The sequence below is a fragment of the Cnephaeus nilssonii genome, assembly GCF_951640355.1.
Source record: "Cnephaeus nilssonii genome assembly, chromosome: 9".
Classification (NCBI taxonomy): Eukaryota; Metazoa; Chordata; class Mammalia; order Chiroptera; family Vespertilionidae; genus Cnephaeus; species Cnephaeus nilssonii.
The window spans coordinates 73,932,026-73,956,781 of NC_137080.1; the positions used below are offsets into that span (position 1 = coordinate 73,932,026).

Genomic DNA, 24,756 nt, shown 5'->3' on the forward strand with positions numbered 1-24,756 from the left:
GAATCTTCCTGATTGAGTTTTGGAAGCTTGTATTTTTCTACGAATGTGTCCATTTTGTCGAGGTTGTCCAGTTTGTTGGAGTAGAGTTGTTCGTAGTATTTTTTTACAATCCTTTGTATATCAGTGGGGTCAGTTGTTACTTCACCTCTTTCATTTCTGATTTTGTTTATTTGGGTCCTCTCTCTTTGTTTCTTGGTGAGCCTGGCTAGAGGTTGATCAGTCTTATTTATCCTTTCAAAGAATCAGCTCTTGATTTCATTGATCTTTTGTATTGTTTTTTTTTTTGTTTCTATGTCATTTATTTCTGCTCTGATCTTTATTATTTCCTTCCTTCTGGAAACTGTGGGCTTTTCTTGTTGCTCTCTTTTTAATTCTTTAAGTTGCAAGGTTAGGTAATTTATTACCAGTTTTTCTTGTTTTTTGAGGTAGGCCTGTAGAGCTATGAACTTCCCTCTGAGGACTGCTTTCATTGTGTCCCATAGATTTTGGATTGTTGTGTTTTCATTGTCATTTGTTTCCAGGATGCTTTTTATTTCTTCTTTGATCTCTTTGGTAACCCAATCATTGTTTAATAGCTTGCTATTTAGCCTCCAAGTGTTTGATTTTTTTCCCCATTGTTTTTATTGTAGTTGATTTCTAGATTTATGCCATTGTGATCTGAGAAAATGCTTGTTATGATTTCTATCCTCTTGAATTTAAAGAGACTTTGCCTGTGTCCTAATATGTGGTCTATCTTTGAAATGTTCCATGTGCACTGGAGAAAAATGTATATTCTGTAGCTTTGGGATAAAATATTCTGAAGATGTCAGTTAAGTCCATCTGATCTAGTGAGTCATTTAGGATTGCTGTTTCTTTGCTAATTTTTTGTTTAGAGGATTTATCCAGTGGTGTCAGTGGTGTATTCAAGTCCCCTACTATGACTGTATTGCTATCAAACTCTCCCTTGATATCTTCCAGAAGTTGTTTTATGTATTTGGGTGCTCCTGTATTGGGTGCATATATGTTTACCAGAGTTATATCTTCTTGTTAAATTGCTCCATTTAGTATTATGTAGTGGCCTTCCTTATCTCTTGTGATGGATGGCCTTTACTTTGAGGTCTATTTTGTTAGATATGAGTTTCACAACCCCAGCTTTTTTCTCATTTCCATTTGCCTGAAAAATTTTTTTCCATCCCTTCACTCTCAGTCTGTGTGAATCTTTTGTTCTGATGTGGGTCTCTTGCAGACAGCAAATATATGGGTCATGTTTTCTTAACCATTTAGCTACCCTGTGTGTTTTGATTGGAGCATTTCATCCATTTACGTTTAATATTATTATTGATAAGTACTTGTTTGTTGTCATTTTTATTCTTAATGTTTGTGTTTCTTCTTGCCTTTCTGTTTTTTCTTTTTACAACAGTCCCTTTAGCATTTCTTGCATTGCTGGCTTGGTGGTAATAAACTCTCTTAGCCCTTTTTTTGTCTGTGAAGCTCCTGATTCCACCTTCAATTTTGAATGATAGCCTTGCTGGGTATAGTATTCTTGGATTCAGTCCCTTGCTTTGTATCACTTTGTATATTTCATTCCATTCCCTTCTGGCCTGGTGTGTTTCTGTTGAGAAATCAGTTGATATTCTAATAGGAGATCCCTTGTAGGTAACTTTTTGTCTCTCTCTGGCAGCATTTAAAATTGTTACTTTGTTGTTGGTGTTTGCCAATTTAATTATGATGTGTCTTGGTGTTGGTCTTTTGGGGTTCATCTTGTTTGGGACTCTTTGTGCTTCTTGGACTTGCATAGTTTTTTTCTTGCCAATATCAGGGAAGTTTTCTCTCATAATTTCTTCAAGCAGGTTTTCTGTTCCTTGCTTCTCTTCCTCTCCTTCCGGGAGGTATCCTGGAAGAGGGAATTCAGAGTTCCTACAGCCCTATTATGCAAATGTTGTTTCGTTTTGTGTTGTCCCAAAGCTCCCTTAAGCTCTCCTCTTGCTTTTTAAATTTTCTTTCCAGTTGCTGCTGTGTTTGTGTGTTTTTTCCTACCTTGTCTTCTAATTCGCTGATGCACTCCTCAGCCTCTTCTAGTCTACTGTTTAAGCCTTCCATTGTGTTCTTTATTGCACCTATGTCATTCTTCATTTCCTCTTGGTTCCTTTTCATGTTGGTGACATTCTCATTCAGCTCCTTATAATTCTTGTTGAGTTGTGTGTATTTGTCACCCAGCTAGCACTTTCAATACTATGTTGACTAGAAGTGGCAAGAGTGAGCATTCTTATCTTGTTCCTGATCTTAGAGAAAGAGCTTTCAGTTTCTCACCATTGAATATGTTTGTTAGCTGTGGCTTTTCATATATGGCCTTTATTATGTTGAGGTAAATTATTTCTATACTTATTTTGGTGAGCGTTTTTATCATGAAAGGATGTTGGATTTTGAGAAGTGCATTTTCTGCATCTATTAAGATAATTATTTAACTTTTATGCTTTATTCTGTTAATGTGGTATATCATATTAATTGATTTCATAGGTTGAATTATATTTGCATTCCAGGAATAAATTCCATTTGGTCACTTTGTGGGATACTTTTTGATATGCTGTTGAATTCAATTTGCTAGTATTATGTGGAGGATTTTTGTATCTATATTCATCAGGAATGTTGGCCTGTAGTTTTCTTTTTTTGTAGTGTCTTTTTTTTGGGTTTTGGTACCTGGGTGATGATGGCCTCATAAAAAGTGTTTTGAAATATTCCCTCCTTTTCAGTTTTTTGGAAGTGTTTGAGAAGAATTGGCATAATTCTTCTTTAAATATTTAGTAGAATTCACCAGTGAAGACATCTGGTCCTGGGTTTTTTCTTTGCTGGGAGGTTTTTGATTACTGATTCAGTCTCCTTACTATTTCCAGGTCTGTGAACGTTTTTGATTTTTTAATGATTCAGTCTTGCTAAGTTATATATTTTAGGAATTCATATATTTCTTTTAGGTTATCAAATTTGTTAGTGTAATTATTGCAGTTTCTTATGATCCTTTGCATTTTTGTGGTATCAGTTGTAATATCTCCTCTTTCATTCCTAAGTTTTTTATTTGAATCTTCTTTTTTCCCTCTTTTTCCCCCCTTAATCTAGCTAAAGTTTTGTCAGTTGATCTTTTCAAAAAACCAACTTTTTGTTGAGTTTTTCTATTGTTTTACTATTCTCTATTTTATTTATTTCCACTCTAATCTTAATTGTTTTCTTCCTTGTGCTAATTTTGGGCTTTGTTCTTTTTCTAGTTCCTTGATGTGAAAAGTTGGGTTGTTTACTTGAGATACTTATTTTTCAATGTAGATTTTTATTGCTATAAATTTCCTTCTTAGTACTGCTTTTGCTGCATACCATAAGTTTTGCTATGTTTTAGTTTTACTCAAGATACTTTCTAATTTCTCTTTTAATTTTTTTTGACTCAGTGATTATTCAAATAAGTGTTAGTTTCCACATATTTTTTAATTTTCCTCCTAACATTAATTTCTAGTTTCATTCTATTGTGGTTGGAAAATATACATGGTATCATTTCACTCTTCTTAAATATGTTGAGACTTGTGTTTTGACCTAACGTGTTTTTTCTTGGAGAATGTTTTGTTTGTGCTTAAGAATGTGTACTTGCTGCTGTGTGGTGGGATGTTCTGCATATGTCTGTTAGATTCATTTGATCTGAAGTGTTTTTCAAATCCTTTTGTTTCCTTTTTGATCTTCTGTCTGGATGTTCTATTTATTATCGAAAGTGAAGCATTTAAATCCCTTACTATTATTATGTTATTGTATATTTCCCCCCTCAGTTCTGTCAGGTGTATATATATCTTTAGAGTTATATCTTTTACTTCTTGCTGGTGAATTGACCTTCTTATCATTATATAATGTCCTTCTTTGTCTCTTTTGACAGTTTTGACTCAAAGCCCGTTTTATCTGATATAAGTATCAACACCTTTGCTCTCTCTGGTTACTATTTGCATGGAGTATTTTCTCCCATCCTTTTACTTTTTACCTGTGTGTGTCCTTAATTATAAAGTACATGTCTTATAGACAGTATATAGTTGAATTTTGGTGTTTTTAAAAACCCATTTAGCCACTTCTTGTCTTTTTATTTGTGAGTTTAATTTATTTACATCTGAACTAATTTCTGATAGGGAAAGATTTCATATTGCTCTTTTGTTGTTTGCTGTCTTATAGCCTTTTTGCTGTTCTTTTCTCTCTTGTGATCTTCCTTTATGTTTCATTGATTATTTTTGTAGTGACATGCTTTGATTTGTTTTTCACTTTCATGTGTATAGGTTTTTTACTTTGTGGTTCCCATGGGGGTTACATTAAACATTATTCTGTTATAAATTATTCTGTTATATTTTAAGCTGATAATATCTTAACTTCAATCACATACAAATATTCTACATTGTTGCATCTCCCTGCCCCTCTCACACTTTGTTATTGATGTCACAAACTACATCATCTTATATGTATATCCATTAACATTTTTACAGTTATATTGTTTATACTTTTATCTTTTAACTTTTATATCAGAATTAAAAGTTATTTACATACCACCTTTATAGCATTTCAATATTCTGAATCTATATGTTTACTTTTACCAACATTTTTAATACTTTTCAGTACTTTTGTATTGCTATTTAATGTTCTTTCAGTTCAACTTGGAGGACTTCCTCAGCATTTCTTGTAAGACAGGTCTAGTGGTGATAAACTTCATTAGCTTTTTTAAATCTGGGAAAGTGTTTATTTCTTATTCATTTTTTGAAGGACACTTTTGCTAGCTATACTATTTTGGTTGGTAGTTGTTGTTTTTTTCATTTCAGCACTTTGAATTTATCATCCATTCCCTTGTGGCCTGCAAGGTTTCTACTGAGAAATCCACTGATAGTCTATTGGGATATCCTTGTCATAAGGAGTTGCTTTCTCTTCATGCTTTCAAAATTCTCTCTTTGTCTCTGTATGTCCATTTTCTTTCCTAGACTTGAGAAATTTTTGGCAATTATTTTTAAAATAAGCTTTGTCTCTTTCTTCTTCTGTAACTCCCATCCTATGTATATTTGTCTAGCTGATGGTGTCCCATAGAGTCTTTTAGGGTTTTCTAAATTTTTCTCATTCTTTAGAAATGTTGTTCCTCTGCCTAGATAATTTCAATTGACCTGTCTTCAAGGTTGCTGTTTCTTTTTTCTCTTTGATAAGTCTGATTTCAAACCCCTGTAGTCAATTTTTCCATTTGGTTATTGTGTTCTTCAGCTCCAACATTTCTTTTGGTTCCTCTTTATATTTTCTGCCACTTGGATGATATTTTTATTTTGCTCATACATTATTTCCTTATATTTATAAAGCATTTTTATGATGGCTATTGTTAATTCTTGGTCAGTAATAGACCTCCCTTCATTTAGGATTGGTATCTGGAGAGTTATTTTGTTCTTTCGATTCTGTCATGTTTCCCTGTTTCTTTGTCTATCTCGTAGTCTTGTTTTGGGATCCACACATTTGAAAAGAGTCACCTCTCCCAGCCTTTACCAACTGGCTTTGTACAGGGGAGTCTGACACCAATCTCTCTGGCTAGAGATTCTGTGGGCCTCTGAAACCTTTTTAAGGAGGTTGGGGGGATGATATTTCTCTGGGCCTGTGTGAGTAATTTCTTAATTAGGGAGGCTTGCTGGTTTCTTTTCCAGGCGCTCATAGTCTCTCACTCCCTTTGGTGTCTGTCTGCCACACTTCAAGTTCTCTAGTTCTTTAGCCACAACTTCCCCACTTTTCCTTGTTCTCAGTGACCACCAGGCAGCCACATATGCTGGTTTCCTGTCAACATTCTTAGGCAAGACAAATATCATCTTGTCAGGCAGCCCTTTGAAAAGCTGGAATACTGGAGTCATGTTCCACTCATTTCTCTTCCTGTGAGGGAGCAGCCTCAAGTAGTGTGTCTTCTGTTCATGCTGAGCCATGTAGCCACAGCAGTCCACCCCTCAGTCTTCTTTGTTCTCAGTAGCCCACAGGCATCCAGATGATTCTGATTCCTTTATGCTCCAAGTGAGGTGAGGCAGATACCAGTCTCTTGGGCAGCCTTCTGAGAAGCTGGAATATTGGAAGCAAACTCTATTCCCTTCACCTCCCTCCGCGAGGGAGATGTCACAATCTAAGGCATCCTCTCTTGGCACCTATTTGTATAGGCACTTATTTGTGGCATAAACTGAAATTATAACTGTGTAGTCAACCATTTGTGAACTTAAGTCTTCCCTGTGTCCTTTTTCCCCTTGCTCCTGAATGCACTATTTGTTTACCTAGATTATTCTATCTACCTATTGTAGGTGTTATAGCAAGTTCCCAACTGAGTTTCTCTTAGCACTTGATTTTCCTGGTACTTAAAATTATAACTTTCAAGTTCCAGTTTTTATTTTTAGTTTCCATTCCCCTCTCTGAATGTGGTTGCATACTTACACATATATTTTTTTTCTACACAATGAGAATGTTAATTATTTGCCTGTTTTCTTTTCTCTTACATTTATGCAAAAATTATTGGTTGGTAATCAAAATAGCATTTTTCTTTCCAGTTCCCATGTGTAAGGGAACTTGATATGATATGCCTTTCACTTCTCTGGGAAACTAGTGTCTCAAATGTTGTGGAAATTTTTATATGGTTGAAATGCTATTAAGCTGTTATACTGTAGAAATGTTGTAATATTTTCAGATTCTTCCAAGGCCCTCATATAACATACACATTGAGCATGACTGCTTATATTTTATAGCGCAGCTAACAGAACAAAACAAGAATAAACTTCACTAAACATATCTTAAAGTAATCACTCTCTTACATACTGATTTCAGAGAGGAAGGGAGAAGGTGAGGGATATAGAAACATCAGTAATGAGAGAGAATCATTGATAGGCTGCCTCCTGCACTCCCCACACTAGGGATTGAGCCCGCATCCCGGGCATGTGCCTGACTGGGAATCGAACCATGACTTCCTGGTTTATAGGTTGATGTTCAACCATTGAGCCACGCTGACTGGGCTGTAAGGGTATCTTCTGGTTCTTCTTGTAGGTGAGCAAATTGGGAAGAAGGTTATTCCTCCAAAAAAATTATTTAAATACATTTTCCCTGAAGAGATGTGCCTAGATGAACATGAGAACATGGCTATATTGTGGCTGTTAATTTTTATCCCTGATTTTACAAACTGTCACACTGCTTTCTATACATTTTGGGGAATTAGATTATAATGCAAAGGATTGTATTATTGAAAACGATGGATGCAATGTGTGCTTTATCCCCTGTGCTCACATGCAATTATGGAGTTACAAAGCACTTTTGCATACATCACCACATTTGATTCTCAGGCAATATGTAATCATCACCTGTGGAGGTGATTACATATTCTCACTTCACAGATTAGAATCCAAGGTTCATGAGAGCTTATGAGAGAGGCTAAGGTCTAAATCTAAACTTCTTGTATTAAGTTTGAGCTCTTTGTCCAGCATCTTATAACTTTTCATTTGTAAAGCAAATCAAAGGTGCAATTGAAATCTGAATATTCTTATGATGTAATGTTAAACACATTTTCTATTCAGCTGAACTTTTTTCTTTTGCAGTTCTAAATCAAATGCATTTGAAGTGATTATTTGTATATCTGCCTCCTAAATATTGCCTCATTATGATAGGAAAAATTTAATTTCGTGCATTGGTTTATGATTTAAACTGTGTAATAGAGTATCCTACTTCTCATGTTTTCATATGGAGGGGTTAGCTAGACCAGCTCTTTTGATCTCTCTTCCTGCTTTCTTTCACTCCTTACCCCTGAATGAGAAAAAAAGTTTTCGGATTAGTGAGTTTGATAAAAGTAATTGGTAGACCACAAGTGATCTTAGTGGGCAGCGCCTGCCCCTGAGGTGGGGTAGGAATAAATCAGCCTTGCATTGCTGGGAGGGAGTGCCTCATGAAACTCACTGAATCACACATCTAACCAACACCTTCTGTTTGCCTGATTTACCTATCTCCTCATGAGGTACCTCCAAGCTTACCAGAGCAAGAAGGATGTGATTGGGTTCCTTCAAAATTCACATCTTAAGACCTGAGAGGAAAAAATACCTCTCTTCCCAGGGAAACATCCATCTGATTTTGTTTATATCAATCCTTTATTTCCAATATTCTGTGGTATAAGTTATGACTATACATATTGGGCTAATGAAATTCATCTCATTACTTTTTATGGTGTTATAAATATGATGCCTTCCCCTTTCCCTAATGTTATGTAAGAGAGTGATTACTTTAAGGTATGTTTAGTGAAGTTTATTCTTGTTTTATTCTGTTAGCTGCGCTATAAAATATAAGCAGTCATGCTCAATGTGTATATTATATGAGGGCCTTGGAAGAATCTGAAAATATTACAACATTTTTACAGTATAACAGCTTAATAGCATTTCAACCATATAAAAATTTCCACATCATTTGAGACACTAGTTTCCCAGAGAAGTGAAAGGCATATCATATTTTATAACTTACATAGATGACTGTATAATACAAACTATAATTCTTCTTGTTAAGGAAATAGTTTTTACTTATTTATAAATGATTATTATAATATATAATGTAGTTAATCATAGAAGAGATAATAGGCCCATTTTTAGAACTTTCATGAACAGAAAAGACCCACAATTAAGTTTTTTCCAGAGTGACAGAACCAGTGATGTTTAAACTGTAGAATTATAAACTGCTAGAACTGGAAAGGATATGAAAAACAACACTTTTTTTTTTACCCCTCAAATGCTAGGAATGCAAGAAAGGAATCTTAGGATTCATTTAGATTCAAGAAATTTCAGAGTTATCCAAGGTCATGTGACTAATTAATAGTAAATCCTGGATGAGAATCATGAATCCTGTTTCAGTGTCCTTCTACCCCTCCAGGTATTAGGTTGCTCCGTATTCAAAATACACAGTAACTTATAAACTTCAGCGTAATGTTCAAAACAACCCATTAACAAATGTTCCTCTTGCATTTCTGTTTTATGTTTATCCCCTTTTAATGGGAGAAAAGTCAGTTGAGACCTCACACTCAAATGCCAAAATAATTTTCATGTTTTCTCAGAAAAATACACTTACATCCATTAATATATATTTGCATACCTATATATATATATATATATATTATACTTCCTATATTCTCTAATATCCCTCTATTGATTTTCTTTTCTTATTAAAGTATTCCATGCTTAATCAACATTTACTGCTTTTGCTTTTGATTTATAGAATCTGTCTGTCCAACACGAATTCCAGTGGCAGCTCGAGATGAGAAGGGGTTTGATATTCTTTTAGGCTTGGGTGTAAAGAAAAAGGTTAAGAAAAGAATCCAGCTTTCACCAACAAAGATAAAAGGATATGAAGTAACATCAAAAGTTGATTTATCAGAATTCACAAGGTAAATGTTATGTGTTGATATATATTTTTTGATATGTCTATAGCTTTGTTGAGAATTCTTTAAGCTTATTCCTGTTCTTCTTTTTCCAGCAATGTTTTCCCAGAAGGACTTCCTCCATCATATGTATTTGTCTCCACTCAGAGATTTAAAGTCAAGAAAATGTGGGATTTATGGAGAATTTTAACCATTGATGGAAGGCCACAAATAGCTGTTACCTTAAATGGTGTGGATAAAACATTACTATTTACAACAACCAGCGTGGTTAATGGCTCACAAGTGGTCACCTTTGTTGACCCTCGAGTTAAGGTAATGATGCCTGGATATGATTATGCTATTCATGAGGAAACACTGTTAGGTTTATGTGTATTGGGGCAAGAGAGCTATAATTTTAACATGACTGGAAAGATATCAACTTCAGATTTCAATGTTGCTTTATTGAAAAAAAAAACAAAGGAAGGAAATTCTTTTTAAAAAAATATTTTTTATTGATTTCAGAGAGGAAGGGAGAGAAAGATAGAAACATCAATGATGAGAGAGAATAATTGATTGGCTGCCTCCTGCACACTCCACACTGTGGATTGAGCCCACAACCTGGATATGTGCCCTGACCAATAATTGAACCGTGACCTCCTGGTTTATAAGTGGATGCTCAACCACTGAGCCATGCTATCCAGGCAGGAAAATTCTTTCTTAATCCATGTGGAATTTAGGGTGGGGGGAACTAAAATTTTTTAATGTCTGCTACTAGGTGCCGGGCACATTGAATTATAATACCCACCCAAAGAAGAACCTGTTGTTCCCATTTTACAGACAAGGAACCAAGGTTCAGAGATATTAAGTTCCTACTCAAAGTAACAGAGCTAGTTAAGTGGTGACAATAAAAATTGAATTTAGGTTTGGTTATTTTCAAGGTCCTTGTTGGTCTGATTTACATGGCCATGTCCCACAGGATATTGAAATAAAGACATTTGTTAGAACATTAAATACAGGCAGAAAGTGGATGCAGAATTCACATTAAGTGTAAGGATATTTTATTCCCCATAAAGGGATATATTTAATAAAATCAGTAAACTAAAAATACAAGTGTATTTTCTAAGTCATGTGTTCTGAATACAGATGTGATGAAAAAAACAATTAAGTCTTGATATTTACTATAATTATGAAAGTTTGATGATGTAGTATATAATTTAGGAAATGTACAAAGTCATGTAAAATTATGCATTTATATAATTTCTCCATTTGGTAAATAGATTAAATTTTAAAAAATTGTTGTCTGCCATTTTCACTAAAGGCAATGTTCTAGGTTCTGTGAAAAATGAAAAACAAAACTAAGACATGTTTCTTTCCTTCAAGGAGCTTGCTTATAATGAAAAATTTAAGGCTTCTGATATCTAATAGAAGTATATCATAGTTAGCAGAGTGTGGAGGGAAAAGTGGATTCTAATACAAAATATGAGAAAGTCTTCATAAATGATATGGTTTTTGGACTGACCTTGAAGCATGTTTGTAGAGGATTTTGATGGAGAGAGATAAGGACACATTAGGTCAGTGGTTCAGTATTGAATAGTCATGTGTTGTACAATTCAGAATTTTTATTTAGAGAATGGAAATTTGTATCCCTGTGTTTGGAGTATAAGATGCATGAAAGAAGGGACTAGCAAGGTATGCGCTCAACTTGTGGGGACCTGGAAAGCCACACAAAGGGGTATGGGCTTCATTCTGTGGAAGACAGGATTCCATTAAGAGGTCTTGACCACAGATGTGTCATGGTGGAAGACACTCTCTCCTCTCTTTTTCTTTCTTTCTTTTATAAGCAGTACTTTCAAGTCTGTCTTGGAATTGTGTTAGATTCTGGGAATAAGAAAATAAGATGGGGCATGTTCTGTGACAAAACTCTAGTGAGAGAGATTAATGGAGGCATGAAGGATAGCCTGGAGAGAGAAGGGTTTGAGATAGAGATATGTTTGAAAATTATTCAAATAAAGCAAGCTACTCATGAGCCCAACTCATGGCAGTGAGAATGGACGTGAAGAAGTGAATTTCAATCATGTTTAGGAGACATATTTGGTAGAACTTTGCATCTATTTGTTATTGACACTGAGGGAAAAGAAGAAGATAAAGAAACTTGTTTTGTGTTAGGAACTGAAGATACTATGATATAAGGGAAACAGGGAAAAGAAGAAAGTTTGGGGGATAGTTCAAGTTTGTTTTGTAACATACTCTGTCAGGCTGATTGTGAGGCATCCTGGCAAATTATCCTAGCAGTACTGGAATTAGAGGTACCATATGTTGATGTAAGTATGGGAATTAGTTCATAGAAGTAATAATTGACCTGTAGGAATGGATGAGATAGGAATGCCTCATTAAAGGGCAGGTTGCGGAAGAGGGGTCCTCAAAGAGTATAAGTATGACCAATTGGAGAAGAAATGAAGATAATCAAGGTAGTTTGAATCATGGAAGTTGAGTGAGAATATCAAAGAGGAGGGATTAGTTATGGAGTCCAAAGTTGCAACGAAGTAAAAAGGATGAGGAATGAGAGAAATTATTTGGATTCAGAGATTAGGACCTCATTTGTGACCTTGAGCGAGTTGTTTGACACATCTACTTTGGGATATGGAATAGAAACTCTGGGGATTAATAAAATAATTAATGAGTGGCATTTGAGACCCAGCTTGGGTTAGGGAGAATTTGTATATAGTATAGCTAATTTATGTGGTATGGATTTATGGTTGACAGCAAAGGAATTAGCATGAAGAAAGTAAAAGGTTGTTAGGATTTTTATTTATGAATCTTCTATACTTTCTTCCTATAGACATTGTTTGATGAAGGCTGGCATCAAATCCGTCTCTTAGTAACAGAACAGGATGTAACTCTATATATCGATGATCAACAAATTGAAAGCAAACCCTTACATCCAGTTTTAGGGATCTTCATCAGTGGCCAAACCCAAATTGGAAAATACTCTGGGAAAGAAGAAACTGTTCAGGTGGATAAATAATTACTTGCTTTTTGCATTATATAAAACGGAGCTTTTGCTGTCCTTTCTGATAGTATTTATCACATTTAATTTAATTGTGAATTTCTTTAAGATACTTAAAAATGTGGTCAGTTCAACAGTGAAATTGTGTGTTTCTGTGTAAGTATGAAAAAGCCAAATTAGACAATCTATTTTATAAGAATACTTAGAAAAATGTTCCCCTGGGTTCAGGGTAGAATTCTCATTCTCATGAAACATTAATTTCATATACACTATCCCAGGAGAGGCGTAGATTAAATAATGAATTTGGAAAAGGCAATGTGATTAGAGTTGTAAGTAGCATTATAAACATTTCTTTACAGCTGTGAAGATAAAATTAAATTAATGCATGTCAGGGTTTTTCATGAACAAAACTAACTTTTTCAATATCTCTTTAACGCAGACTATCTATGTGGGTTGAGAAGTGTGCATGTAACATCATTTCTTGTAACATCCTCTATTTGAAAAGTCAGGATTTCCCACTCCTTTTATTAAGGGAAGGCTGCACATTTAAATGTGTGATTGCACACATGGTCTCTATATATTAATGTTACATGTCAATTTATACTAAGTATTTAAATAGTAACAGGTGCTGGGCCTACTCATCACACAACATTCCATGCCAGCAACTAAATCTCTGAGACTAAAGATGGTTTTGGAGCCACCCTTTTTAACTGTCCTAGAAAGTTCTCTCTAGACTAGCTTTTAATCAGGGGTACTAAAGAGCTCCACTGGGTTCCTGAAGGAAATCAGAGATTTATTTTTGGTGCTAGACAAGTTTGCATCACATCTTTAATACTATATGCTAGGTATTCAAATTTTATTATTTTCATTGTTTTAGCTGAATGCTGTGATTTAAACTTTCCATGATTGCTAACTATATTGGCTGTTTCTGTGTATCTGAGTTGTTCTTATAAAACAATTAGCTTGGGCCTCAACTTTTACTTGATTGGGTTTATGTTCCTAGTTTGATGTCCAAAAGTTGCGAATCTACTGTGACCCAGAACAGAACAACCGGGAGACAGCATGCGAGATTCCCGGATTTGTAAGTAGGATGGATTATTTTTTCCAAGTGTTGTTTTAGTACTTTCAAAGCCATAAATAAAAAGCAGATAATATGTGAGTTTTAACTTAATGTATAGAGTTAATTTTTTTCAATTGTCAAAGTTATATTGATTAAAACATATTTTGAAGCTCATAATTGAAATAAAATTTTAATGTTTCACTGTGTAAGTATGAACGAAAGACCACAATAAACTGTTTTTCCCACATCATGTCTGGTTGTGACTGTCCTAATATTCATGAGAAGCATGACTAGACTTGCTCTAGAAAATTATAGGATAGTTTGTCTGAATATCTTGTGTGAAATACATTTCTGTTCTTAATTAAATTTATAATTAGTATATTATGCATTATAGTTCTGGAGCAGGAAATGATTCATCTTCCTGATCACCAGCACATTTTCTCAAACAATAGTATAGTTCTCAAAATATATAGTTTTATTTTTATTGTTGTTACCTAAGATTTTCTTGTATTTCTAGGATATATTTATTTGGCTATTTTCATTGATGTGTTAAGAAAGAAAAGATTATAAGCTAAAATGTCACAAAGTCTGATTATATATACAAGGGCATATAATCAATCTATTTTCCTCTAGGCAAAAATGGTGTGCAGTATTGCTGCTATTGCAAATAATGTAGAATGTTGTAAAACTTTTTGACAATGTGGATTCCCAGTGATATTTGAGCCCTATTTGAGCTTTTTTAGTTTATATAGTCATGCTGTCCTAATCTCCTTTTTTCCTATTAAACTGAATAACTTATGAATCCACATGTTCTAAAGTCTTGAGGACATTGAGCAACATAATTAATGGCTCTACAATAAACTCAAAGATGGAACCTTTTATAAATGATTCATTACGGGTATTCTAGATAGGTAATTGCTTAAGCAATATACCTTTTAGATACTTATAATTTAGACTATACATCTTTACTAAACATATTGTTATTGCATTTTGACAGTCCACTGTACATACTTTATTTATTGATTTCTGCATCATTGTAATAACCATTACCATTTCCCTTCCGTATAATAAATGGCAGATTTTGAATTCTCACATTCAGTTTTTTTGTGTGTGTGCGTTTATGTCTCCTTCCTTACTCTTAGCTGTGACTTGGTGTAGCTTGTTTGCTTTTTGTACCTTTATTCCCACCTTCTCATTTTCTGATATAACGTGGTATTGTTTGGAAAGGTTATTAACCTGTCTCAAATTGTGACTTATTCAGTAAGAAATAGACTGTTTAAGGAGAAGCTCCCCTGGAGTGCATGAAATTTAATTCATGCTCTTTAGGACTGGTTAGATATGTTTTGGCTTTTTTCTCTCGTTCTTAAAGGATTTCCAGTAAGTTTAAGAGAGCATATAAATTCCACATTGATGTATTTTTGTTTCTGCGTGGTCATTATATTAAGCAGCTTTGGCATTTTAATTTTCTCCTACTCTTTATTGTTGTTAATTTTCTTTGTTTATCCTATTATAAATGTAATAATAACATGTAGAAATAAGTAATTTTTTAGGATAGTTGCAAATAAATCTTTTAGCTCTTGCTGGTTTTGATACTTCAGTCATCTTTAATCTGGACCATGAAATATCTGAAAATTAGGAAGATAATTTAGAATTTAATTAAAAACATATTTTCAAACACATTTGTTATTGTTTTTCTTTCAGAATGGTGAGGTAGGCCTGGATACTATTGTTTTCCTTAAGGTAACATTTGCATTGTGGGACTGTTTAGCTTCCTTCCATCAACTGTAAGTATTTTAGATACATTACACCCACTTTTTTAATGTAGTTTGAGTGTATTTAGTATTCATACCTTTTTGTGATTGGGAATTTCTTATTAGGTTAGGCTAAATAAAATGTGCACATACATACGTACATACACATATATATGCATCTTTCCACGTTTATTTCAATTTTTGTCTTCGTAGTGTCTCAACGGTCCCAGTGATGTAGGTTCAACTTCAGCTCCCTGTGTTTGTCCTCCGGGAAAACCAGGACTACAAGGCCCCAAGGTGAGTAATACCAAAAGTGCTATTTTTTTTTAATTAAAATACATAAGAGCTTTCAAATTTGGAGCTTCCACAAAATTCCAAATCACCAGTGACCCTGTTGTGAAATTTTCACCTAATGATTTAGAACAGTTTAAAACCCGAGTGTTAGTGACCTTTTAAAAAGCGTATTCTAGTCCATATTTGTCTTTGAACCTAAAACTGATACCTCTAGCCCACAGTAGAGTGAGGGAGCAATATTAGTTAGTTTGCTTGTTTATCTGCTTGCTCCCTCTCTGTCCCCCTCCCCCAACACTGCTGCTAGATCCCAGAATGATTCTTACAACTTGGTAAAAAATTAAGAAAGGGCCCTTAAGATATGCTCTAAATTCTTAAATATCTTAAGATCTCAATTTGTCAAAATGATTTTCAGATAGAAAAATGGAGAAAAATTTTAAAATTGATTTTAATGTTGTGTTGGATGTCTAATTTAAAAAAAATGGAGGCATATGTATTTATTTCACTTAATCATGTAATAATTACACTGGGGAAGTATGTTTGGAGCTGTGATGTACATACTATTTTATAACCAGTTTATTTTTTACATAACAAAATACTTTGATATGTTCCTATGTAATTAAATATGAATGACTTAGTTTTTAAGTTAAGTTGATACTTACTGTAGCATCAGACATAGCGTAAGATACTGAGAAGTGGTCTGTTCACTATAATGTTTTTAATATTATTTTTAAAATCACCTAATAAAAATAATGTCTAAACTGAAAGCAAGTATGACTCTCTTGGGAAAAAGTGTTTTGTGTATTGATCATCTATTACTTGAGATGACCATAAAATTTTTTCTTAAATATGAATTATAATTTATATTTAGATGGAATTTTCTCTTTTTGAAAATATATTTTTATTGATTTTAGAGAGGAAGGGAGAGAGAGCTAGAAACATCAGTGATGAAAGGGAATCATTGATTGGCTGCCTCCTGCACGCCCCCTACTGGGGATCAAGCCCTAAACCCAGGCCTGTGCCCTTGACCGGAATCAACCTTCCTCCGATGGCCGATGCTCTATCCACTGAGCCAAATGACTAGGGCTAGATGGAATTTTCTTAGTATTTCAATCACCATGACTAAAAAAATCTTAGCTTCTGGACTACTGATTGAAGATAATTTAATTCTTCCTATCTTTTATACATATTTCTCCCATTCATTTTCATATAATAGTTCATGAAATACTTCAAGCCTAGCAGTTAAAATCCATAAAGAAATGAAATTTAAGAAATAAAAGTTTACCTTCAATATTTCATTTAAAGTGAATCTATTTGGTTTGGAATTTGACTTCAGTATATTATAATTAATTTACTATTGTAAACTATTTTTAGATTGCTTTTCAGAAAGTTAACCAAAGAATTCTTCAGTTCAATTAACTCCGTTATTTAGGATGCCTTGACATTAATGAGAAATACCTATAAATGTTCCAAGGAGAATATACCTATAAGACAGCCTACTGTGACCTACCAGCAGACTTCTTTTTAAAACATTATTTACAATACTGAAATGTTATACCTAAAAATGATTTGATCTGCAAGAGATACAATATGGAAACCAGAGTTCCATGTCACCTGTTCTCTAAAAGCCCAGAGTGCTTTCCTCACTCTTAATGATTCTGGTCCCCCCAGCGTCTCTAAAGGGCTGTCCACTTTTGAGGAGGAATCAGATGCTTTTGATGTTTTCTGATTCTTCATTAGTGGTTCATTAGGGATCTTGTAGTGTCACTGCTTATTATTCACCTATGTTTCTATAGCAGAGTTTTAGAGCACCCTTTGTCTTATCTGATATCCAGTATTTCTAGGTTTCACGTGTTCCTCATTTTCATTCTCCTTTCTTAGTCATAATGCAACCCCATTGCCACCTATTACTTCAAGTGAAATTGCAGTTTTCCACCAATCTTCAAGTTGGCGTGCCTTCTTGATCTGCTTCCCATTTTCTTCAGAAAATCTGGCTGGAAGAAAGGAACACACACACACACTCCTCCATCCTTTTAATGCTCTTTCCCCTGGAAGTGGTTCCTTAGCCACATCAGGGACCTGTATGTGAAAAACAGAATCCCTAGCAACACTCTGAGTTTCATGCACTTCCTGTAGAGAATTTTGTGTCTTGGAAAATTGATAGGGTTTTATTTAGATCAACTAAACTGGAATTAATTGAGATGAAGCAATTTTACTATAGATCAAATTGAGACTTTTTGGCTGTCTTTGTTTGATGCTCTCTGGAAAGCTTTGCAGATGTCTATCAATCAGAGTTACCTGTGAAAAATAAATCGTCTTTTTATTAGCCAGAAATAGAGTTCTAGGAGGTGAGAATTGAACCATGTGAGTAAAACAGAAGAGAAAGTCTTATATGGATAGGTGGGTAAGTGCTTATTCTAAGATAATATCATCTGTTATAAATTCTTGAACTTTCCAAAAAACATGACAACCCTATTAAAAAAAACAGGTCAAATAAACTATGATAGCACACACTTAGACTTATCATGGCATTATAACTTTTCAATAAGCAAAGAAAAATATATCTGTTATTGGACTGTGAATGCCTTGAACATAGCTTGTTCATTTTGTATCCTTAGTGTCAAACCTAGGAAATGAGTAAATTAATAAATGAATCTGTTGGAGTAATTTTTATATGCAAGTACTTCACAATGAAGGCAAATGCAAACTAAATTCTCCTGTGGAATTCTATCTAACCCAGTGTTTAATAGTAATATTTTTTTAATTTAATGAATTAGGAAATCATTGAAAAAATAAGCTTTACCCCTCCTCCTTATTACTTATCTGGAATGCCCTTGTTCTGTATGAAAAGTCCAGCAATCTCCAGTTGACAAACAACTCCCTTTTGAAAGACCTTAACATGCAGATGGCAGCTTCTTTCATCACTTTCAGTAGACATAGGAACATTTGTGAGACACACTTTACACTTGATCTAACCTTAAATGTTAGATGTATTAGTTCAGAAGTGAAAAGAAAGCTTTTTTTTTTCTTTTTCAGAAAGGAACAATTTCTTAAGTTCTTTGCTCTGAAATGCCACTCTCTCTCCAACTGTATTCCTGCTGATGCCCTTTGTTTCACCCTCATAATTCTACATCAAAGTGATTCATTTGGACTTTCAAAGAATCCTGTCTGAATACAAATAGCCTTTGGAAAATTTCAGGGGCCACTAGGCATTTACATTTTTATGTTAATTTCCCTAGGCTCAGTAGATTCCTTCCCACCTAAGAGAGCGGGTGTTTGAGTTTTGAGGGAGGGAAGAGGCTGGTTTGGGAGAATGGAATAGGTCTCAGGTCAGATACTCCTGTGGAGACCAAGACTAGAATGAAGGCACAAAGATTTTGAGAAAAGGGCTTGATAACATGGGATTTGTTCCTACATGAAGAGCTCCAAAGACATTTGTTTTAGATGAGTAACTTAAAATATTAGCTTGCTTTTGCAAGCACAGCTATTTTTCATTTTAATTATTCATAATTACACTGCTTGAGAGGCCACGTTCAGAGATGGTTTAACTCAATCCATGACATTTCCACTCCCATCGACAACTCAAAAATCCTGTGGCACAAATTCAATTCAACATAAGTAAGTTTTGCTTTTCAGCTGGATACATATTTTTAAAAATTCAAAATATGCAAGTGTTTCAACTAAATTAGGAGAAAGTGATTGAGAATTTATCACAATTGTACGATAAGTCATATGTCTAATTTTATGCATTTGGAAATCTTTTTCCATGTTCAATTTGCTAGCAGTCCCCATGTCTGGTTCTGATTAGTTTTTGAATTTTAATGTAGGCAGGCAGAGTAGTTTGTAGACACAGGGACTCTGGAGCAGAATTGGATGATTTCAAATTCCATCTCCACTATTGTTCTGTGGCCTTCAGCCAGTTACCTAACCTTCTCAGGCCTCAGTTTTCCTACATATAAAATGGGAATAATATTACTTGCTTTGTGGTATTATTATGGGAAGTCATTTAATGTATGTAAATCTTTAAAAGCAGTCCCTAGCATACAGTGAACAACCAATAAAGATTGGGTGTCAGCTTTTATTACAGTAATAAAATGGAATTTTTATTCTGGTTGGCCTTCTCTCCAAAATTAGTTAGGGTTTTACTTTATTCTTTCAATTTTATGGAAACAACACCAAACCTACCTGAGTTTTTGCAAATAAATCAGTAGGGTAGTGGTCAAAATAACCATTAAACTCTATCAGTAATAATAAAACCTGCAAAAGAGATTACTTTCCGTTTGTGGAGCCGTTGACCAGTGTTATGGTCCCTATGAAGTCACATTGGATTTATCTTGTGGGTGATTTCTTTCCCCTTGGAAACTTGGTTTTGATTCATTTAAAATGTTAGTGTTAAGTGTGTTTTGTGCTTCTGTGTAGCATAGAAACAAATTCTGTTTCTTCTTGTGCCAAAGTTTTATTTCAGGCTCATCATAGGAGAGGTTAAACCTTCTCAGAGTCTTTCCATGTCCTAGATTTTGTGCATAATTAATATTCTGCACGTAAAGAAGTCTTTAACAGGAGATTTGATTTGAAATAAATCAATCAGCAAATAGTTATTGAATCTCTACTTGATACACAGCATTGAAAAAAAAAGTAGAAAATGTGGACCATGTTTCAAGGAATATAAATCCAAATGATAAGTGAAGAAGACTAATCAAGAAAAAAATTGAGAAAACTTCAGTGATGAATAAGTGATCAGTGATACAGGGGCTGCTGTAGCATTTCAGTAGAAAAAGACATCAGGAGAAAATGGAGTTACAAGGAAGGTGCAGTGATAGAACATTTTGGCATGATGACTCTTACATAGAAAGGGAAGAAAATCTTCTTCCCGGGAGAAAAGAACGATGGAATTTATCGAAAGGCAGTGAGTCCAACATGAACATGGATAGAGAAGGATGGCAGGGAGGCTAGAGATTAATGGGGATCCCCTGAAAACAAGGAGAGAAACATTCTAGCACTCTAGAGAGCCAGAATGTTGCTCTTTAGTGCCCAGCTAACACCAGAATCCTTGGATCCGAATTATAAATTATGCCTTCTTAGCAAGACATTAAATGTTTCAGCATTATTTTTCTCTCTAGATTTACAGCGATTCTCTCTTTTAAAAAATGACATTTTCCTTTTTTCAACCTTTCCTTATGCTGAGCCCCTTGGGCGACTCCTAAGTGAAGAGCCCATCCCTTCTTCATTGGCCCCTTAATCGAGTTCACACAGTTCTTTCCATTTTTCCTGTTTAGTTTCAGGAACAAATCTCCCTAGCCAGTAGCCTGAAGTAGTATTTCCAACCAGCAAAGCTGGCTCTGTGGCAGTACCCTTAGTTAATATATAATCACTGGGGTTCTGTGTGAATGATTTCTTGCTGAAAATAGTGAAGAATTATTGAGTTGAAAATCAGTTGTCTCTGTGCAGGAATTTATTGGTTCTGATGGCCAAGACTTTGTGTTTTTTTTGGCAAGATGTCCCAATGTGGACCTCATGAACTCAGTAATAGATGAATATGATATTACTAGAAGTCTGGTGCATGAATTCGTGCACTGGTGGTGTCCCTCGGCCTGGCCTATGATGGGGGTGGGGAGCTGGCAGGCCAGGGGGAGGGACCGCGGGAGTTTTGCCCGCCTCAGGAGGTTGGCTGTGGGAGCACACTGACCACCAGGGCGCAGCTCCTGCATTGAGCATCTGCCCCATGGTGGTCAGTGCACATCATAGCAACCGGCCAACTGGTTGTTCAGTTGTTCGGTTGTTCGGTCGCTTAGGCTTTTATATATATAGATTTGTGAAGTATTTCTTAGAGTTAAATTATAAAACACCCTCACCTCAAAAAAAAAATGTTTCTTTCCTTGTTTCCTTGTTTTGTTTTAAGGGTGGTGGCCCTCTGAATGGTCAGTACTGGCCATTGCACAACAGTCTAGAGTTCCATAGAATGTGCCTGGGCTCATTGCCATGTTGTACAGAATAATGTTCTTTGGAGATCTCTGGTTTGTGAGAGCAAAGGTCATTTCTTCATTTCTTAGGTATTACATGTGCTAAAAGACTAAGGGGTTGTTTGGCTTGGGTCTCACTCACTCATAAAAGTATTCAAGTTTTAGAATTTTAGCATGTTCAATGACATTTTAAATATAGGCAAAGAGACACATTGACTGGATTGAAAGAAATGACTTGTGCAGCTTTAAACGTGAGTCCCATGTGTAAGATCACATAGCTTTGTACTGTTATTTCTTAATAAATAATTATGAATTGACTTATTGTATCATAGGTCAGTGATATCTGTAGTATAACATGTAGAATAGAATTAAGTCTGTAGACAATGAGTGAAATATTACTCTCATTGAAACTGTATTTGCTATGGTATTTAATCATTTTTTTAGAGTTCTAAAAGTGTATCCTGTTATAAATATTAACATTTTACATCAGGGAAATGTACTTTACTTGTTATACCTGGTAGTTGCACACAAATAAATCACCGTAAGTTTTACATACTAAAAAGCCTTTATTTGTTAAGCTAGGCATTTAGAATATGGTATCATTTTTTCTAACCCCCATTTTAGGAATTCTATTTGTTTGTTTTTAACATACAGATAGCTGCCTTTAATGGAATTGGCTCTGAACCTTGATGGGCTCTGACTGCACCAATATAGTTGGTTGTTTTGTATTGAGAATTTTTTTTTTTCCTCTCTAGGGTGACCCTGGACAGCCTGGGAACCCTGGCTACCCTGGACAGCCTGGTCAAGATGGTAAGCCTGTGAGTACTGAAAGCTTAGTCATCTCCAGTCCTGGGATTATAGAGTCAAAGATAAAATTTCACCTGGCAAAGTTAAATAGGCAAGGGAGACTCTATTTAAGACTATTGGAATAGGGGAGAGAGATTGAACTCCACTTAGCTGAAACAAAAGGAGGGTGGATTTTTGAGTGCTGGAGTGAGGAGTGAGCTAGTGGAAAAGTACTGGAGGACTTTGGGGGGGGGGCGGGCGGGGAGGTTGATCAGTGGGACAGAGCAACTTGAGTTATCCTGAGCTTGGCAGACATTTTCCTCGGTAAGTAAGCCATCTGCCATCTGTGTTTGCTAAGTGGCACCCGTGGAAGTTAGGTACTGCCCTCCCACAGAGACGGATAGTTGCATACACTTATCTTTTTAAAGACGACATTGCAAAGGGATGGCCCCTGAGAAAGATCTTCCTTGCTAGTTGTAAAGTTAGTGAGAAGGTTTTTAAAAAGATTTACAGCTCAAAGGGGCAGATAAAGAATTTACAATTACAAATTTTCTAAAGTAAATCTTCTCAGGAAGGGAGGTCCAGGCCTCGCCTCAAGAAGAAGCCAGTCTAAAGTTTAGTCAATCTGCGGGGAGCATCCAGGCTGGCTTGGTCAATAGAATTAGTATTCTAGTAATTCTTCAGGTATTACATATACTTCAAAATTGCATACATCTCTGCAACATTTAAAAACTTGTTCAGTGAATTCTTAGTACCAATATTTAGTTATTTGCAGAAATCCTTTTATATTTTCCCTTCCCATCTGTGGAAATTCCCAAGGGTTAACCTAAATAGAGATGAATTGTGTCAAGCTCAGACTTGCCAAAAAGACATGTTTATTTGGGAATAGTAGAGGAACTGTAATTCAGGACACACAAACTGTAACAAACTATAGGTGAGTCTCTTGAGGGTTTGATATCTGTGGAGAAGGAATGTAAAGAGGGGAGAGTTCAGTTAAAATCATGAACAAATGGAGATTAGTGTTGAAAATTCCCCAAGCAGGCAAAAACCAGTCTTCATACAAGCAAAGCTCTACCCAGCCAGTTTTTGTTCATGCCTCTGGGAACCATGAGCAAAACTTTCCAAGGTTGATATGAGGCAACCCCTGATCAAGTTTTTATCATTTAAGAAAGTTCTAACATTCTCAGTTTTCTGTAAATCAGGCATTTATGGGAAATCAGTTTCTCATTCACTTAAGTTTTATTTTTCTGAGGGCACATGCATGAGATTTTCCATTTTATATCATCCAGTTTCATTTTAGATTGAAATTCTCTCATTCAAATTAAAACTCTTTCCTTTAAATCTTTATTGTTAAAACGATTACATATGTCCTCTTTCTTCCCCCTTCTAGCCTTCCCTGCCCCCTGCCCCAGGCCTTAACCACCCTATTGTCAGTGTCCATGGGTTATGCATATATGCATACAAGTTCTTGGGTTGATCTATTCCCACCCACCCACCCTTCCCCACCTTCCCTCTGAGATTCAACAATCTGTTCCATGCTTCTATATCTCTGGATCTATTTTGTTCATCAGTTTATTTTATTCATTAAAACTCTTTTTAAGGTTATATTCTTTTCCTAAAGATGAATGCACTTCTGTACACTTACAATTTGCCAAAAATTAATATCCTCTAAGGTTCAAGAGAACTTAAGGGGCATTTATGAGTTAAAGAAACATAAAGCAGATCCACTTTAAAGCATTTTTTTGGCAAATATTTACAGGTAAGTTACTATCAGAATGTTTATACCAGTAAATAAACATCAGGGATTAGCTTTTGGATGTTAAATAGTTGCCACCAAAAAAGTATCTCCTAAGAGTTTCTGTATCATGAGACATTAACTGTTGCCATGAAGGATGGGGAAATTTGTATTATGAGCCAATAATGTTTGAGCAGTTAAAGCACTCTAGGTTTAATGTTAAACATCAGTACTCCATTGGGATGAAAGAGGAGCTTGTCATGTCCCTGGGAGGTGCTGACAAATTTAATACAAAAAAAAAAAAAAAAAAAATCAGCCAATTTTTGAAGAGCAGTGATGTTCTAGGGCCATTGACACCAGTGTTGCATGGGAAAGGGGTTGATTATGCAGGTGAGTGTCTCTAGAAAGAGATGGTCAAAGAAGGGATTCTGAAGAGGTAACAAAATGGTAGCCAACTGGAGCTGCAGGGAGCTGAGAAGCTGGGTGCTTGGGGCTGAGGAGCTGGGTGACTGGGGCTGAGGAGCTGGGTGCTTGGGGCTGAGGAGCTGGGTGCTTGGGGCTGAGGAGCTGGGTGACTGGGGCTGGGTGCTTGGGGCTGAGGAGCTGGGTGACTGGGGCTGAGGAGCTGGGTGACTGGGGCTGAGGAACTGGGTGACTGGGGCTGAGGATCTGGGTGACTGGGGCTGAGGAGCTGGGTGCTTGGGGCTGAGGAGCTGGTTAAGGGGGCCCAGGAGCTGGGTGACTGGGGCCGAGGAGCTGGGTAATGGGGCCGAGGAGCTGGGTGACTGGGGCCGAGGAG

General features: G+C 35.5%; 1 protein-coding gene across 1 annotated transcript in view; it reads left to right on the forward strand.

The window, feature by feature from the left end:
- COL21A1 (collagen type XXI alpha 1 chain) overlaps positions 1 to 24,756 on the forward strand; it is a 169,320-nt gene that overhangs the window by 65,250 nt on the left and 79,314 nt on the right. Inside the window, exons 4-10 of the mRNA XM_079781606.1 lie at positions 9,226 to 9,394; positions 9,484 to 9,700; positions 12,207 to 12,380; positions 13,378 to 13,455; positions 15,136 to 15,144; positions 15,399 to 15,482; positions 22,192 to 22,254. Of these exons, the coding sequence (XP_079637732.1) occupies positions 9,226 to 9,394; positions 9,484 to 9,700; positions 12,207 to 12,380; positions 13,378 to 13,455; positions 15,136 to 15,144; positions 15,399 to 15,482; positions 22,192 to 22,254 (794 nt within the window). The remainder of the gene's footprint in view (positions 1 to 9,225; positions 9,395 to 9,483; positions 9,701 to 12,206; positions 12,381 to 13,377; positions 13,456 to 15,135; positions 15,145 to 15,398; positions 15,483 to 22,191; positions 22,255 to 24,756) is intronic.